Source organism: Cryptomeria japonica, chromosome 10, assembly GCF_030272615.1.
Source record: "Cryptomeria japonica chromosome 10, Sugi_1.0, whole genome shotgun sequence".
Lineage (NCBI taxonomy): Eukaryota > Viridiplantae > Streptophyta > Pinopsida > Cupressales > Cupressaceae > Cryptomeria > Cryptomeria japonica.
Window position 1 is genome coordinate 615071398 of NC_081414.1, and position 17981 is coordinate 615089378.

The 17981-nt window shown below is 41.8% G+C and overlaps 1 protein-coding gene across 5 annotated transcripts in view; it reads left to right on the plus strand.

The window, feature by feature from the left end:
* The first annotated feature begins 589 nt into the window (after positions 1 to 589).
* LOC131065420 (structural maintenance of chromosomes protein 5) overlaps positions 590 to 17981 on the plus strand; it is a 230268-nt gene continuing 212876 nt past the window's right edge. The window contains exons 1-4 of one of the 5 annotated variants that reach the window (XM_057999923.2): positions 590 to 683; positions 769 to 922; positions 4731 to 4908; positions 5065 to 5218. In XM_057999923.2, coding sequence (XP_057855906.2) covers positions 786 to 922; positions 4731 to 4908; positions 5065 to 5218 — 469 coding nt within the window. In that variant the 5' untranslated portion in view covers positions 590 to 683; positions 769 to 785. Of the gene's footprint in view, positions 923 to 4730; positions 4909 to 5064; positions 5219 to 17981 lie in introns of those variants that run through there. The other 4 variants (XM_057999927.2, XM_057999925.2, XM_057999922.2 and 1 more) reach the window with 4 other exon arrangements.

Consider the following 17981-nt stretch of genomic DNA (forward strand, 5'->3'; position numbering starts at 1 on the left):
GTTGAACTCTAAATAACCTTAACACAAATCTAACCTTAACCTTAACTTCTCCCAAATGAAATTCTTAACCTAACCCTAACACTTTTGAAATCTTAATCCTTCCACTTAACATTATTTCAAACATCAATAATAATACTAATTGTATATAATAGTATACTTATATTTTTTTAAAATTTGTATAAAATATCAAAAAAAGATATTAAAATTTAAAAATAAAATTAGAGCGAAATCAGTAATCTTTATCTTTCATAAAAATAAAATAAAAAATCTGCCTTCCTAATAATTAAGAAAATAATAAAAAAAGAAAAAAATCCATTGTTAAAAACAATGCTGTGTACTTTTCCTATCAAAATATCCCAAGTTGCCTGCATACATTATATAGATTATATCTATTAAGATATATATTAGTTTTAAGAACAAAACTATTTATAAACCCAAACTACTCATTTAAACTCGTATGATGAAATGCCATAAAACCCATTTCTTAATAATAAAAACAAACAGTAGATTACGTCATGCAAACAACAAAATAACGCAATTCAATTTAAGAGACTATATTAATTAAAAAGACAGAAATTCTAAAAGATTGAAACCAATCAGAAGTCAAGAAATGCACTTTTGTCCCTGACATTTAGCCTTGTTCCGCGATACTGCAGAGCAAAAACAGGAGCGTCTCCCTAGATGTACAATTCAATCCCTATAAATACTGTGAATTTAGCTAATAACAGTTGAACACTAAATGTATTACAAGATTCCTTACTTATGCAGCAGCGACAGAGGTGGGAATGCAGCAGGGCAGGAAAATGAGAGTACTTACTCTTCGGAAGCAGTACAGTGAAGGAGGAGCATCTTCATCCCAGTCACAGACAGACGAAACCATGGCCTACACTCTTCCGTCGAAACGCCCCAAGCTTTTTGTCAGGTAAGTAATTCATTTAGTTATTCCATTCTAGTCTGTTTCTGCTATTTTTATATTTTTCTATTAATTTTCATATATGTAGTTCATTAGGGTTTTGGTATCTCTACTCTAGTTCATCATTCAAAACAATGTTAATTTCCCAGCTCTATAATGCCTTAGCTCCCTTTTTGCCTTTCTTTATTTTCCTTTTCCTTCTGTGCTGCGATAAGGCTTAGCTTGCATACCTTTGCTTTCAGCACAATTTGAATTCTGCGTTTGCATTCTAATTTCTCGCAGACCATTTAATTAGTTCTTATTGCCGCAGCTAATTGTAGAAACCGAGCTTGATATGGTGCTTACGAATGCCTCAGCATTTTAAAGTCCCGTTGCTGTTTAGCATAAGTAATAATATTTATTTTTTACATTGAATGGTTGAGAAAATCTGTAGGGTTCTCCGTCCGAGTACTCAAACTACATTTCATAAACACGACAGAAACATCATTTTACAGAAGGCAAAGCCAAAAACAGCCAAAAACCGGCAAGATGTAAAATCCGCAACGAAGAATTGGATCCAAAACCCAGTGACAAGAAACCATCGAGCAAAGCATTCACCATGATAAACACGCACCCCATCGTTCCACGCGAGAAGCAGCAGCAGCTCCCCCGTCAACCGTTTCCGCCACGCTACCACATTCGAACACTAGAGATCTTTATCCCTGCTTCTAGCATATAGGTCCAGCTAGGTGATGCCGACGCCGTGAATCAGCTCAGTTCGGCTCTTATCCTTATGCACCGACTTGCCGCAGAAAACAGGAATTGGTTGTTTGTCACCTTCAAATGCTCTCTGTTTTGGGTAACTATAAGTCCTAACATGATTTTAAACATATTTGAACAATAAGACCTAAGCTGCTGGACCTCTTGACGAAGAAATTGCAGTTGATCTTGAACACCATCAATATTCCCAGAGGCTTGCTCCCCAGATCCTACTTTTACCATTTTCCCATTTCATTCCGGTTTGGAACTGCTCCGGACTCAACAACAGAAGAAGCGAAACCCACTGGTGGTCTCTGGAACGCACTGAGCCAGTTTCAAATCAAAATTCGGCTGGATGTTGGCTTTAGATCCTGGTGGCCCCTGTAGACCATTTATCCTTGCGGGCAGAGTCTTAACAAACCCTAGAGTTGCATGTGACAGGCAATTTTAAATGGACACAACCCTATTATCATAAATGACGCCTTTCCTTAAAGAGGATCTGTCACCTGCCTATCATCCCTTTACTGCCCGAGACACCAACTTGCTCGTAGAGAATACAAAGATACCATGCAGTGCACAAGCTAGTCACTTGACCAGCCTCCGAGCAATACAAAGATACCATGCAGTGCACAAGCTAGTCACTTGACCAGCCACAACCTACCATCACAACTGCAAAAACTCACTATCACAACTGCAGAGACATTCAATGCCTTGGCCTCAAACATAAACTCTAGTTTAATTTTCAGGGATATCCCTGGAATGCACTATTAAAAGTCAATTTTACAAAATTTTCAGGGGGAGATTCCTAAACGTTTTGCTTGTCTGCTGAAATGTATAGGTAATTATTATTATTTGTTATGTAGTGAAATCATGATGAAATTATAAGTCTCCTTCGACATGGTACTGGATCATCTTGAATTGCCTTTTTAAAATTACAAAATAGCATAGTTACCAGGAGACTCATCTCCTACCCCTGAAGACGCGTGCCGGAGATGGAGACGTGTCTCCGATACCGGAGATGTCTCTGGAAACTTCTTGACACATAGGGTGCTTTTGGCTGCCGTCTCTTGCCCAAAAATTAATGTCTCTTGCTAGAAAACTGAGGGCAAAATGCAGTAAAATGGCAAAAAAAAAAAGCAAATAAGTAAGATAAGCTTGCAGCAAAGCAAAATTGTAGGGAAATGACTAATAAGGAAACCGTTTCACAGGATGACAAAAATCCTTGCAAAGTTGTACTGATCGGATCTATTGACAGTGTAGACTTTTTGAGAGGACTGATTTTTTTATCATTGTAATAGTCTAAAGAGAAATTGCCTTTACTATTTAGCCGACAATATTGAGTGTGCTCAACATCTATATTACCTTACTCTCACTAAGCAATTTAGACTGGCTATGGTATCAGCAGTATAAGCAATTTTAATTTCAATTTTTGTTCAATTTTAAAGTTAATGTTAAACTTTACCACTGTTCTTGTTTTCAAAGTTCTCTGTCATTATATTTTTTTTGGAAATTATTAAATTATATTTAAAAAAAATTGGCGTCTCCAAGTACCCCCGTCTCCTATTTTTGAAAATTAGTCGTAGCAGTACTGGTATCAGTCTTTGGAGTCTCCAAGTACCCCCGTTTCCTAGGAACCTTGCAAAATAGCTTATCTTGATCACAATGTGTTGTTATTTTTAGACCAGATTACAGTGTAAATCAGCAGTATTTGTTCACCTGAGATGTCTCCTTGCGGAATTTTAGATCCAAATTTCTTCAAATTTGTAAAACATAAACATGCGTCATGCTTGATTAAACCTCAATATCAACACGTTTCCATATCACCTCATGTTCCCAGGAGTTATGGCCTGCCCTTTTACTGGAGGGATTTGAATTTGTGTCACACCATTCCCATTGCAATTAGAAGACAACCCCTTGGATATATGGATAGCTATTATTATTAAGAAAAGTTAAATTAATTTTTTATTTCAGACCATAGGTTACCTTTTTGGGGAAAGGGTTTTGTATTGTCCCCTTATAGAACATTCCTGATATTTTATCTATAAATATAACTTTATCTAAAATGATGAAATTTTATTATAATTTATAACTTATGTAATTATTCTGAAAATAGAATTTATCTTGATTTTCTTTAATAATCTTCCATAAAACTTGCAGCTAGGAATGCCTGTTATAATATTCAGATGAATAATTCATGACATAATTCCGAAAATCAATCATATTGTGAAATTTTCTGGAATGGCTTTCAAATCTACTGAATCAGCAGTTTTGATAATGGTGTGATAGTTGTCATTGTTGTTGCCTTTGCCTTTTTTGTTGCTGTTGTCATTGTGGTTGTAGTTGTATCCTTGGTGGTTTTGTTTTTGTCGTGTTCATCTCCAAGGGGCTGAGATGTAATGGTAATGGTGCACAAATCTTCCCTTATCTCAGTAAGACAGCTCACACTTGCGGTGAATATTTGGTGAGGTTGTATTATAATGATAATAGATGACATTCTATCTGCACTAAGGCAACTTCCTCTATTGCACTAAGGCAAATTCGCTCGAGGCATTGTAAACAGTTTTCTTTTGTAATGACACATCAACTTCAAATGCTTCTCAAATTACGAGTTACAATGCTACTGGACAACAGCCTTAAGGAAGGCAATAATCTCAAGCTTTATAAAGCAATTAAAAAACTAAGATAAATAAACTGACGACTTCTACCGGCAATAATAATATGCTTGACTATAATTACAGCATATGGCTTAATACACTTCTATTAAAGCTAATTAGCTTTTTACATACTACACTGTTAGTACATAAAAAGTTGAAAATAACAGAAGCAGTACCAATCAAGTGGTAGGAAGGACAAAAAAAGAGAATTGTCATAATTATTCTTGCTGTTATTGCACAATGCAAAGCTGATGTAAAATAACTGCTCTCTATCTAAGTTTAGGTTGGCCTTTTTTTGGCTATAGCTTATAATTGTATAAATGATGAGCAATACAGTTATATATGTGTTTTCTAAGGATTTTAGTTAGGCAACCTGTGAAGCTAAGCTATATTTTGTCCTTTGATGTTTGGTGGTTGTTAATCAGAGGAAAAGATGATTATTTGCCAGGCAACATAGTTGAAATTGAGATTCACAACTTCATGACATATAGCCATCTGGTATCCAAGCCAGGACCCCGTCTTAATCTTGTGATTGGGCCAAATGGAACAGGAAAAAGCTCTCTAGTATGTGCAATTGCATTAGGCCTTGCTGGAGAACCACAGGTTTGTGTTGTTGATATTTTACTTTAAATTGTTAAAATAAAGTTGAGTGATGCCAAGAGTGCATTTAGTGTCCACATGATGAATACATGCTTCATTTATGGCTGTTTATTATCGTTACAAAGTTCAAGTGGTTTTAGATGCTTGTTTTTGGTGCAGTTACTTGGCAGAGCATCCAGTATTGGTGATTATGTGAAACGAGGAGAAGAGTCAGGATGGATAAATATTTCCTTGCGGGGTAATAGGGAAGGGGAAATCATTACCATTACGAGAAAAATGGACAGGCAGAATAAATCTGAGTGGCAGCTCAATGGTATGGGTAAACATTTTTGGTTTTAATCTCTGTTTATGGTTTATATTTGCATATTTATCCATGGTAAGTAGAACAATTTCGTTACGTTTAGTATTAACTAACTGGTATTTTGTATGACAAGATGGTGTTGGCAAATTCTGTTAGCACATTCTTGGTTTATTTTGTGATAGGTCTATCTCTAAATCACGGTGTCTTAGCTTGGTGTCTTCATTGATCAAATCTTCCATTTTATTGCTAGCTCTAGATGGTTGCACAAACTTTGGAAATGCAGATGTCTTCAATAGTTTTGTGACATGTCTATCAAATGTTGGAAAACCCTATTTACTTATAAATTTGCTTAATGTATTTATAGTCATCAACCTTTTTTTTTCACTGCGAGTTGCTACCTTTGATGATCCCACAAGTGATCTTGTATTTTTTTTGAGTGAGGGCCTGTGTATAGGCTTTGGAGGCTTATTGAGACAAATACAATACTTGGGAAAGCTGTTCACAAACTACTTGGGTCAATTGTAATTGCACATGCTTAATGCATTATACAAGTGGCCACATGATATTATCACTCCTTGATCTTGGGAAACTTGGGATGTCCCTAATAGTGACTTGAGCTTGAACAGCCAACATGAGGGTGTTTGGTGGTTCTACCCCATTCTATTACTCATTCATGATCTCATGTACCAACATTTTAATTGGATTGTATGGTAAAATCTGATCCAAAGATTGGAGGTGATTTAAGTCTTTTGGGTTCTTCAGATAGCGGTTCCCAAGTCCCTTTGTTGGTGTTATCATTGCAATTCTAGCTTGCACTAAGGGCTGATTACCAACGGAGTTGATATTTTCCAGCAGTAGCATGAGGATGGGCAAGAAGAGAATTTTGTTCAGTACATTGTTTAACTGAAGAATGATGGTCATGTCTAATAGGGGTTTGAAAATGAAGTGTGCACTACAAGTAGACATTTCTGCAGCTAGATGGAGCATGGGGAGTTGTTGTACTAATGGGATGGTGATTAAGGAGCAAGATATTGTAATTTGGCAGGAGAATCCGCAGTTTCCGCTACCACAATGGTATACTCCATTGCACCACAACTTGTTGTGGAGGATTGACATAGGAGGGCTGATACACTTGATCCATATTCTCTGGAATCTACATTGTGTAGTGTGGAGTTAGGGCTCCAACCCCTCTACTCATCTACAGATCTGATTACCTACTTCTCCTTTGAATTCTGAGCTGAGAGTTCATTGCCATAATTGTAATGTCCCTTTTTGGGAGATTCCTTAGTTTTGCCCTAAAACAATAATTCCAACTCAACAAGATGATAATTGCATTATATTTATAAATATAACTTTATCAAAAATGATGAAATTTTATTATGATATTCAATTTATAATCATATGAATAATTCCGAAATAGAACTTATCTTGATTTGATGTAATAATTCTCCTTCAAAATGTCTTGCCAAAGCTCAACAATACTTAGATCAATAAATCATAGCACAATACTCAATTGATCAAATTGTGAATTCCCTGTAAATACCTTGCCAATCAGCTGGGTTAAAAGACCCCATCCCTAACTCAATAGTGACGAAACCAAGGAACCTGCCCCTAGTTTATTAAAGGTGGGAAAAGACTCAGTCCCTCCAAACTCTAGCTCACCTTGTGACCTCAGACCCTGTTCGGTGACCATACTAGGGATCCCGTCCCGAACTTGCCAAAGGGTAGGAAAAGACCCTGTCCTTCCAAACCTTAGCCCACCCGATCGGCTTGGACCCCGTCCGGTTAGCAAGTAGTAACTAGAATTAAGAATTGATAGCTTGATGTATTTGCTAGATTATTGCTGATTGCTTGATCTATCTTTGTTGACATTTCTTGAAGGATTGATGAGTGGATGCTTAAATGTTGCTTGGATGAATTGATGCATGGATTTTTGATGTTTAAATGATTGATATTTGAATAATTGAGGTTTGTATAATTGATTGTTGTTTGTATAATTGTTTGATTTATTGATTGTTGTTGAATGGTTGATGTTAGTATAATTAATCGATTGATTGATTTGGTGATCAATGAGATGATTTTATAAATTGATTCTTGAATGGATTTGTGATTTTGTATATAGCTGAAAGAATTGATATTTGATGATGAATTCCTGAATTGATGATTCTCCCTTCATTCATCCTTTCTTCTTTGTTTGGAGGATTGATTTTCCCTTTATACCCCTTTCTCGAAGTAGTCACTGTTTGCCCTCTCGGGTAAACGGTTAAATGCAGAAAGTAAATGCACAGAACATAATGGAAATATATTAAATAACCAGCCTCTATATTAATTCCACAGTCCATGTACAATAAGTGCTTATAACATTACATCTGACACGACTAACATGATCCTTTTGAAGAAAAGGTACACAATATATAATACCCGAAGGGGTGCGACACAACCGTCGCGACTCCAACTACCTACCCGTCGGCTAACTAACTGACCGCCGTAACTCATTATTACCGACGACAACATAAACATAATATAATGATTATTCCCGTCAACATCATCCCTCCCAAGAAAAGAAGTCGACTCCGACGACTTAATACAAAATAGAGATGAACGACAGTAACTACGAACGCCAGTCGGGCCCGGATCTTATACACTTGCTGCATCCTCGCCTAAAAACCCTTTTTTGCTACCATCCGATGCTCAAGTGCGAATTTCACCAATATTGCTTCCTTTGCCATCACAGTCCTCCTGTGCCTAACCCAAACTTGTCTGCAAAACATGTTTTTCAGTCTCAGCTTCCACCAACTGCTACTCCATTGATACTATCTCCCTAGCCAATTTGTCCTCGATAGCCACCCGTGCTGCTCTCCCGGCATCCAACTCCTGGGTACGCTGAACTAAGTCTCACGCGACTATTGCCTCCAACCTGGTGGTCAGCTCCTCCCGAGCCCTCGGTGCATCCACCAAGGCAACCTCACATCCAGCCGAGACATACTCCGAGTTCCTCAAAGCGTACCTATCCTGCCTGGAGGTGGCCACAATCCGCTGGCACAAATGCTAGGAGACACCTCAAATCCTCCATCACACTCCCCAAAGGCTAAAAACTGAACTGAATAACTCCCTGGTGTCATACAACTGCGCGGACCTGCAATGCCTTCCCTCAAACTCTGTTTATTCCCAACCTCCAAATCCGTCTCCCTCTACGACTTATGGCTTCCCGGCCAATGCTTAGCTGCAGGCTTCTTTCTCACAATATGGACAACCACAACACTTCCCGTGGTCTTCTGTAGCTCAAAATAAACTGGGGGTCTGGGGGCAACGCCCCCAGCGGGGTCAAGGGGCAGCGCCCCTTGCGGGGTCTGGGGCAGCGCCCCAGCGGGGTCGAGGGGCAGCGCCCCTCGCGGGGTCCTGGGGCAGCGCCCCAGGTGCGCTCCCTGTCGCAGTACAGGGCGGGGTCGAGGGGCAGCGCCCCCGCTGCCTACACCAATTTACAACCTTCAGAACCCCACGAAAGTCCATGGCACGCATCATTTCTGTGATATTTTATGATGTCAAAACCCTTCTTCTACACTCCAATATTTTCAGTGTCTAGGCTCCAGACTCCAGCAAATCATTTTAAATCTGGCCGTCGTCGTTTCTTTTTTTTTTTTTTTTTTTTAGGCACTGTAATGTCCCCGATGGCACCCCGGCCATACAACCTCCCTGTACGGTCAACAACAGCACTAGCACCTCCAATCGTGCGGTCGACACCCTTCTTATCGTACGGACACACTTCCGGTCAACAATAGCACTGGCACCTCCAATCGTGCGGCTGCTTGGTCTACCTGTGGCGGTCATTTTGCCCTTACGTGGCTGTGTGGATTGTGCGAGCTTGGTCTCTTTTTTTCTTTTTCCTTTTGCGGCTGCTGCGCGTTGGTGTGCGTAACCCTTGCTGTGCGTGTTGATTGTGCGATGCGTCCCTTTCCCTGGCTGGTGATGTGCCTTCGACGGTGTGCGGGGTCTTTTCCTTTACCCTTCGTGCCTCGCAATGTCCGGTGCCTTTTCCTTCGCGCCTCGCGGTGTCCGGTGCTGTGCGGTGTGCGGCATGGTGGCTTCTTCGTGCAGCGTGGTGACTTCCTCGTGCGGCGTGGTGGCTTCCTCCTATCCTCGGTGTGCGGCGTTCCTTTTTTTCCCTTGCGCGACGTTTTATCCTTGCGCGACGGTGTCTTCGTGCGGCGTTTTATCCGTTTTGCGCGGCCTTCGGTGGCTCCCACCGCACGGTGTGACTACCGCACGATGGTGTCACCGTCAGTGATTCCACCGCACGGTGGTGCCACCGTCGGTGGTTCCACCGCTCGGTGGCTCCACTATCGGTGGTCCCACCGCACGATGGTTCCACCGTCGGTGGTTTCACCGCACGGTGGTTCCATCGTACGGTGATGCCACCTTCGGTGGGCCCACCGTACGGTGGCCACTTTCTCTTCCCCACTGTACGGTGGCCTCACCGACGGTGGAACCATCATGCGGTGGGACCACCGACGGTGGAGCCACCGAGCGGTGGCCACTTTCTCTTCCCCACTGTACGGTGGCCTTTTTTTCTCCTTTTTTTTTCTTTTCTTTTTTTTTTTTTGACCGTACGGTCGCTGTCGTACGACCGTGCGATTTTTTTCTCTCTCTCTCTCTCTCTCTTTTTTTTTTTAAAGTTGTCTAGAGAGTCTTCGGCTTGGGTCCCCTGTCTCTGGGATCGCTCTTCATCCTTCTCGGTTGTCCTCGCCCAAAAGTCTCCTGCTTTTGTTCCCGTGCCTCTCAAGTCGCTTGCCCGGCCTCTTAGGTCCCCTTCCATCCTCTCGGGTCCCCCTTTGGGCTCTCGGGTGTCCGTCTGGCCTCTCGGGTCCCCTGCGCGCTTCGCATGGTAGGGTTTCAATTTGTACCCGTTGGTGGCCAATCTATTTTCAATGTCCATCCGAAGACTTGGAACCACAAATTCTATAGGGACCACGGTCTCCTTCCCATACATAAGAAGAAGAAGAAGAATAAAGATTTTGAAGACTGCTGTCTTCCACACAGGGTTCCAATCATTGCCAACACTCTTCGGATTATCTACGTCGCCAGGGTTTGGGGCGTCTCCCTTCCAATATTCTTTGTATTCCGGCAGGTACACCTCTGTTGGTTGCTCTGGTTCCTCTACTTCGAGCCTGTAGCTTTGGAACATTTCGTAATCCTCCATTTGCCAGTGGAAGAGCCCGTTAAGTGAGCATACCTCATCTTCAGAACATCCCTCCAATTCGAGCACCCCTTCACTGTTCGGCTCCATCGCGTTCTTGCCCTTGCTTTCATCGGGACCCCCTTCCCCTTTATTAAAGTCCTCTGAGTCTGAGTCGGAAGAGGCGAGCTCTTCGCCAACATCTTGGGTGTGTAGGTCAATGGTATATTTCCGCCCTCCCTTCTCCATGGAAAGTGTATTTTTCTTCCAGTTGTGGTTTACCCTCGCGTTGATCAACCACGCTCTCCCTAGGATGGCGTCATAGCCTTTCTTCTTTGAGGGAATAACCACGAAATCTAACAAGAATGGTTGTGTACCAATTGTCACTTGCTGGGCCATCAACAGGCCGAGTGGCTTAATGTCGTGTTGGTCCGCTCCCACCAGGTTGAATGTGGGTGGCCATAGGGTGGGCTTCCCCAGCCGCTTCCATGTTTCTTCTGGGAGTACATTCACCCCAGATCCCCCGTCCACAATGGTGTCCTTCAGAATGGTCCCACGGATACCCATTTCTACCACAGCTGGGTGTCTACCACTGCTCACGGCTAGTAACATCGGGTCAGTCGAAGGGCTGACGGAAACCTCCACTTGTGGTGTACTCTTCGAAGCGGTGGCGGGAACCCCTACTTGTGGTGCACTCGACGATGCGGTGGCAGCAACCCCTACCTGTGGTGTACTCGATAATGTGGTGCTTTGCACATTGGTGAGGATGGCAGTCCTTAATTGTGGCATAGAGTCTAGAAGGTCTTTTACCTTTATTGGCACCTCCATCTGCAAGATTTGCCCAATGATGTTATTTTCCGCTTCCGTACGGGATGATGTACTCGCCACCTCGTTGTCCCGTCGTTCGGTCGTCATCTCACGTTCAATATTGGCCTTTGCCTCCCGTAATCTCTCCTTCTCCGTACGGGGGTCGGGATAAGTGGCTTTTTTCGTCTGGGCGCGGGTGATCGCCAGTACTTCTTTCTCACCAGTCTTCTCAGCCTTCTCAATGTTGAGGAGATTAACCCCTGCCTGCGGGCAATTTGCGTCCTCATGGTCCCCTGGCCCACACCAACGGTAGAGGTGCTGAGGGGTGGCTTCCTTCGTGCAATCACGGGCGAAGTGCCCCCACTGATTACAGGCCCTACATTGGATAATTGGCCGGCCCTTGGCGTCATACTGGATACGGCTTCCGTTATTGTTATTGTTGCTATTCCTTCCGCCGCTGCGTCTGTTGTCCCGGTATCCTCCAGATGATGCCGTTGTGTTAGTATGTTGGCTGGTACCCGCTGGTGCGGATGTTGTGGCCTGCTCCGTGAACAGCACCTGGTTCATCTGCGTACCTCGGGTTTTCATGTTGTATGGGCACTCCTTGGTGGAGTGTCCCATCACTTGGCAAATCTCACAGAATGCCTTCTTTTGGCAAGTACCCTTTGTGTGCCCTTCCTCTTTGCACTCAGTGCACCATATGTCCCCTTCGTTCCGACCAGTGCTTCTCATTATTTTGAATTCCTTTCTCATTCGCTCCATGTCTTTCTGGAGTGCTTGCACCCGTTTGCCAGCCTCGTCGTCGCTGCTACTTTCCTGTGAAGAGTCAATTTATTACTTTTCTTCTTCTTTGATGTTTTGTGTTCGCTCTCCAGGTCCATCGCCCTATTATAAGCGTCGTCATATGACGTCGGGGGTACAATTTTCATCTTCCTCCGTAGGGAGGATTTCAACCCTTCAACGAACCATCGTTTCTTCAATCCATCTGCGGGTTGGCTTTCCATTTTACCCAAGAGTTCTTTCAACCTCCGACTGTATGCCCGTACTGTCTCCCTGGTACCTTGTTTGGTACTGTATATCTCCGTTACAATTTCATTGTCATCATGGAGCAACCGAAACTCCCCCGTGAATTCCTTCTGTAGATTGGCCCATGTGGCCACTTTTTGCTTGTCCACATCGGAGTACCAATCTATGGCAACTCCTCGTAACGTGGCTGGGAACTGCTGTACCCAGTCATCCTGGTCTGTTACTCCATTGGCGGACCAAATGGTTTCACATGTACGACAGTGCCGTAAGGGGTCTTCCTTGCCCTCCCCTGTGAACTTTGGCAATTTTTGTTTACTCGCCATCCCACCGCTGGGTCTCGCTCCTCTAATTCCTTGTGTGCTTGTACCTGGCGATCCTCCGCCTCCTGCAATTGAACCTCCACTCGTGGGTCCTCCGGAAAAAGTTGCTGACACCGAACCAAACAAATTGCCTCCCGTACAGTACCCTTGTGCTCCCTCGGCACCTTCGGTCGTACCGTCACCTTCCGGTGTCTCCCTCCGGTTGTCCTCTGAAATGGACAAATTCTTTAGCAAGTCTCTGGTAGCGTCGATCAGGTTTAGACTTCGCCTTGTTTGTTCCACCAACTCTTCGCGGCTTCTTACCCTACGGTGGTATTCTGGCGAACTGTAGAGTTCTCCTTCGGCACCCTCCGTGACTCCTTCTGGCAGCCCTACAACAGTGTAGACAGTGTAGTTCTCTCCGTCTATCTCTGCATCCGCAACCTCCGTGACACCTCTTGGGTTCCCTTCGGGCAACCCCTCGGCCGGTCGTCCCTCGGCAAGCTGCCTTAGCCTACGCCTTCGTTCTATCTGCTGTCTGAGATTCAACGCGGTTTGTGCCACTTCCCATTCGTCACTCTGCATCTTTTTATTTTTGTCCTTATTTAGTCTATTGGGCATAAGTCACTTCCATACACAGCAAACACACGCCATGTACACAAAAAAACTTTTATTATTTTTATTTTTATTTTGCTTTTCGGCCACAATTTATATCAGCAGTGTGTCGGGATTATTACAAGGTTCAATTTCCTCCTGGCCTGGCGCCATCTCGTTCCGTTTCCCGTCGGCTGTTCTCTTCGTAGCGTTGCAAGATTCGTTGTCGTCGCTCTTCTTGGGCAATCTCCTCCAGGCGGGCCTGTTGTGCCAACGATGCCTGTGCAAGCAACCGGGGGAGGTGGTTCATCAACCGGTTTACTGCCGGGCTAACCTCCAGCGCTGTCCACACGGCACTTGGTGGGATTTCTGCCTTCGCCGCTTCTCGTCGAACGTATGTCTGAATGGCTACCTGGAGCAAAATTGAAAATTCTCGCGTTGCCGTGTCTTCTCCTATGTAAAGTTCTGTCCGCGCGTCGTTGGCCTCCGGGTTTACTTCACCAACGGGTACGCCCATTGTGTCTGTGCGCCATCCGTGTCTTCCGTTCCCGAGTTCGTCTAGGCAACGGCGCCAAATGTTTGCCCTCTCGGGTAAACGGTTAAATGCAGAAAGTAAATGCACAGAACATACTGGAAATATATTAAATAACCAACCTCTATATTAATTCCACAGTCCATGTACAATAAGTGCTTATAACATTACATCTGACACGACTAACGTGATCCTTTTGAAGAAAAGGTACACAATATATAATACCCGAAGGGGTGCGACACAACCGTCGCAACTCCAACTACCTCCCCGTCGGCTAACTAATTGACCGCCGTAACTCATTATTACCGACGACAACATAAACATAATATAATGATTATTCCCGTCAACAGTCACCACTCTTCACAAGGAATGATTCAGTCATATGTATCCCAAAGTGATTAAGAGAGCAAGTAGTGTCTAGCGATCCATTAACAAATGACTTTAATAGAAGAAGAAAACAAAGATCCACATATCTGTAGGAACATTCCCGTAAACCACCATAAAAAATGGAATGTTTCATATCTAACGGTAGCAATGATATCAAAGAAATGTATACGAGCAGCGATAAGTCAATATAAGGGGAGCTGCGATTGAAGGTTATGAGATTATAGTTTGAAGAATTAACAGCGGCACATAAACTTGACAACGTTAAAATCTACAACAATTAAGAATTATTAAAGAGAGATTAATTACGTCTCAAGGGCAACCAAGAGGTGCGATTTATTAAGAGTTAATATAATTTTCGTATCAAAGGATATGATTCTAGGAAGAGTCACATCTGTCCAAACCAAAGAAGCAGATATAAAAGAAGACCATTGAGATCGAGGGGGGATATAGAGGACTTTTACGGATTTATACCAGAGAATAAAAGAAGCCAAGTGCGGGTGTTGTATCCACCCATGTTGTAAGGCCATTGACACATGATGAGGACTTGAAAAACTCAAAATGACATCCTCGATTTTAACAGGGATATATGGGAGTAACAGATCAGGCACTGTGATTGTGAGACACATTCTTGTGAACATAGCTTAGTGAACTCTACATGTGTATATATTAACATCAGTACTTTTATATGTTACAGCTGAACTGATAACCAATTCTGCTTGGAATCTTATAATCAGAACTTACAATAGATTGTTGATAAGTATCTCATAATCATACAAGTCGAATAGTGTTCAAGACAATCGACAAATCATAAGTATAATTATATGATAAATTTGGGGAGAATACATAAGGGACATTCCAGATTGTATATTCAAACCACCCATCATTGACCCTCACAACTATAAAGGATATTGATCAGACAAGTGAACAAGTGATTCTTCAAGGTCTTATAGATCAACCAGCATCAGATATATCGCATTCATGTTAAGGCAAATATCAGAAACAGTGATTAATCGTATACCATCAGATTAATGTAATCATATTGCATGCAAATTAAGGAAGATATTAGAAACAATATATACTTTCAAATCAGTATAGTCATACCGCATCCACATTAAGATCAGTAATATATCAGTGTTCAATATGATCTTTTGATATCAGATCAAATATTCAACTAGAGCTGTTCAAAGTATTTCCCATCATCAACATTGATTGGATAGAAAGATTATTACCAAATCACTTTCGATGATGGTAAAGATATACATATTGCAGGAAGCTATCAGATAAGACTTAATTAGGTAAATCCCGAATAGGGGACATTACAGGGTGGAAAGGTAGAAGCTCCCAAAGTTCTCAGGGAACAGATTGGAGGATCCAGTACAACACTGTAAGACATGTGAGATGATATGGATGCTTAGCAGTGAAGATAAGGATTATTGGCTGAGGGCATTCCCTGCCACACTACGGGGAGTGGCCATTGACTGGATCACCGAATTGGATGACAAACATACTGAATCCTAAGAAATATTGAAGAAGGCATTCCAGGAAGAGTTTATGTTGTTAAGGGATGATAATGAAATTGTGGCAGAAATCTACAACACGGCAAGGGAAAAATGAAAATGTACGAGCTTACAATTGTAGGCTCAAGGAGTTGTTGGGTAAAATGGAGAACCAGGTGGCTGATGGGCAAAAAAGATGATGGTTCATCGAGGGGTTGATCCCCTCGCTGAGGAAGAAAATGAAGGTGGTACACCCATCGTTGTACGCTGATGCCTACAATCGAGTGATAGACATTGAAAGTGAAAACAAAACATCTCAAGGAAAGAAGAAAGTCAGTGATGATGACAGTACAGAGGAGAGCGGCAGTGATGGTGAAACTAAAACAGTACAAGCCCTCTGACGAGATATGCTGAGAATGATGAAGGAATTGAAGACTGAAGAGGAGAAACCGAAGGAGAATAAGGAAATGTGGTGCACTGACTGTAAAGTAGAAGGTCACACAAAGGTAACCTGCCCCAAGAATCTGTTCTGCGACATCTGTCAAGTATAAATTAAATAGATAATTTGTGATTCATAAATTCTAGTTTGATAAGAGCTTATGGATTGGTAGGTTTTCCTAAACAACTATAACATAATATATGCTTTGCCTTCTAGAGACAAAGGCGGATTGCATTTTTGATTTTAGAAATCAGGCTTCTGAGCAAATGCTTTTATCCATTAATCTATCAATTTAGAGATGATCTTGCATAATGTAATAGGCCAATATTCATCTATCTACTCAGTTGTGTGAATTTTAGAAATTCAATTTTTAAACACTAGTGTATTTCCCTTGATTCTGCAGTTACTGTTAATAGATTTTCCCTTTTAGCAAATCCCAGTAATGTTGATAAAAGATTGCAGGAAAGCCATTATTTTAGGTGATTTGACAAGTTAATCTGTTTGATAACTTTCTCATTGGAAGGGATTAGAATGCTATCATTGTTGTCATGATTAAGTAACTTTGGAATGTTCCCAAGAATCCTTTCTTAGTTGTTCCACCTTCCTCTATGCTCTGACTTTCCATTAATACTATTTGTAAATTTTTGGCATGGTCTACTATTTCAGTTTGGATGGTTATCACAGCTCTGTCTTATCTTTAAATCTGGTGCAGAAAGTTTGTATGTTGTTTATTTAGAACATATCTGTGATTTTTGTTGTTGTTTTGATCTTTGTATGATCACTGTTCTCTAGATCGTTGCTTCCAGTACTACCTTCTCTGATCCGTGCTATAACTTCTTGTTGTACATGTGATTGTTTTTGCTCAATTGTTTAGTTCAGATGACCTTTGACATTTATGTCTTGCACTGTAGCAAGTTTGTTGGAGATAGCTTGAGCTCGGTGGGATGAATTGGTAAATTCAGCTTTACTCCATTGTTGCAAGCATGTTTTGAAAAGGTAGAGTTTGAACATGAATTTATGTGGTTCACATTCCTATATATGTGTGGCACATTTCCACAATTCCTCTATTTTCTTATCGTTGTCTGGGTGTTTAAGCCACATCCTTCCAAATTTGAATTAGGCTTAGTGAAGCATAATGACCTATCTTTCCACAGCTGAAACATTTAAAGGGCAACTTACCTTTGTACTTTCCAAGTTCCAACTTTATAAGCCAGAAGTCACAGTAGACCCATCGAGTCTTGTCGCTAACCTTGGTTGCTATTTGCTTCATAAAAGCATCCAATTCTGAGGGAGTTGCATCCTATCAGTTTTCTTTACGAGGTAGCTCTGTCCTTTTCATCTGTTACACCATGTGTGCAAGTTCAGTGAGAAATCTAATGGCATTCTGTTCTAAATTTCTAGTTGCTCTAGAGCTGCTGTGAGTCTGGGATTTTGTTTCTGTTTTCATTTTATCCACTGCTTCTACTTTTTAGAAGTCCTCCATAACCAGAGTAGACAATGGAGAGGTTATTGAATTCATGTGAAGATGAAATACGTGGAAGGGTACCAGTAAATGATAGTTATAGTTGATAGGCATAGTATGGTTTGCTCGCCGACCCAGATGCTAGAGACTGTTTGAGCCTTTGTCAATCCCAGCCTCGTTAAATTCTTTTGGGGGGACCACATTCAGCTTTTCAGCATTGATTTTGTCGTTCAAATATAGGCATTTATTTTCTAGGAATAAATAAGGCAAGCGGGGGTCAAAGATGCTCATATATAAGGGGTCCTTTGGTTCTTAGATTTAGGCATTCATATCTACATTAGTTTTTGTAAAGTGCCTCCACAAAAAATTGTCCTGAACTTGCAATATTTCTGATTTTAAGTTGCAAACATTTAGTGAAACACTTTGCTTACAATCTATTATGAAGAAATTCTGATTACAATCACTTAGAACTGCTGTAACTAAAATTCTAAATCATATATTCATCATAAATTCATACCATCATTCATAGATTACTTGAGGTTTTTTGTCAAATATTTGGT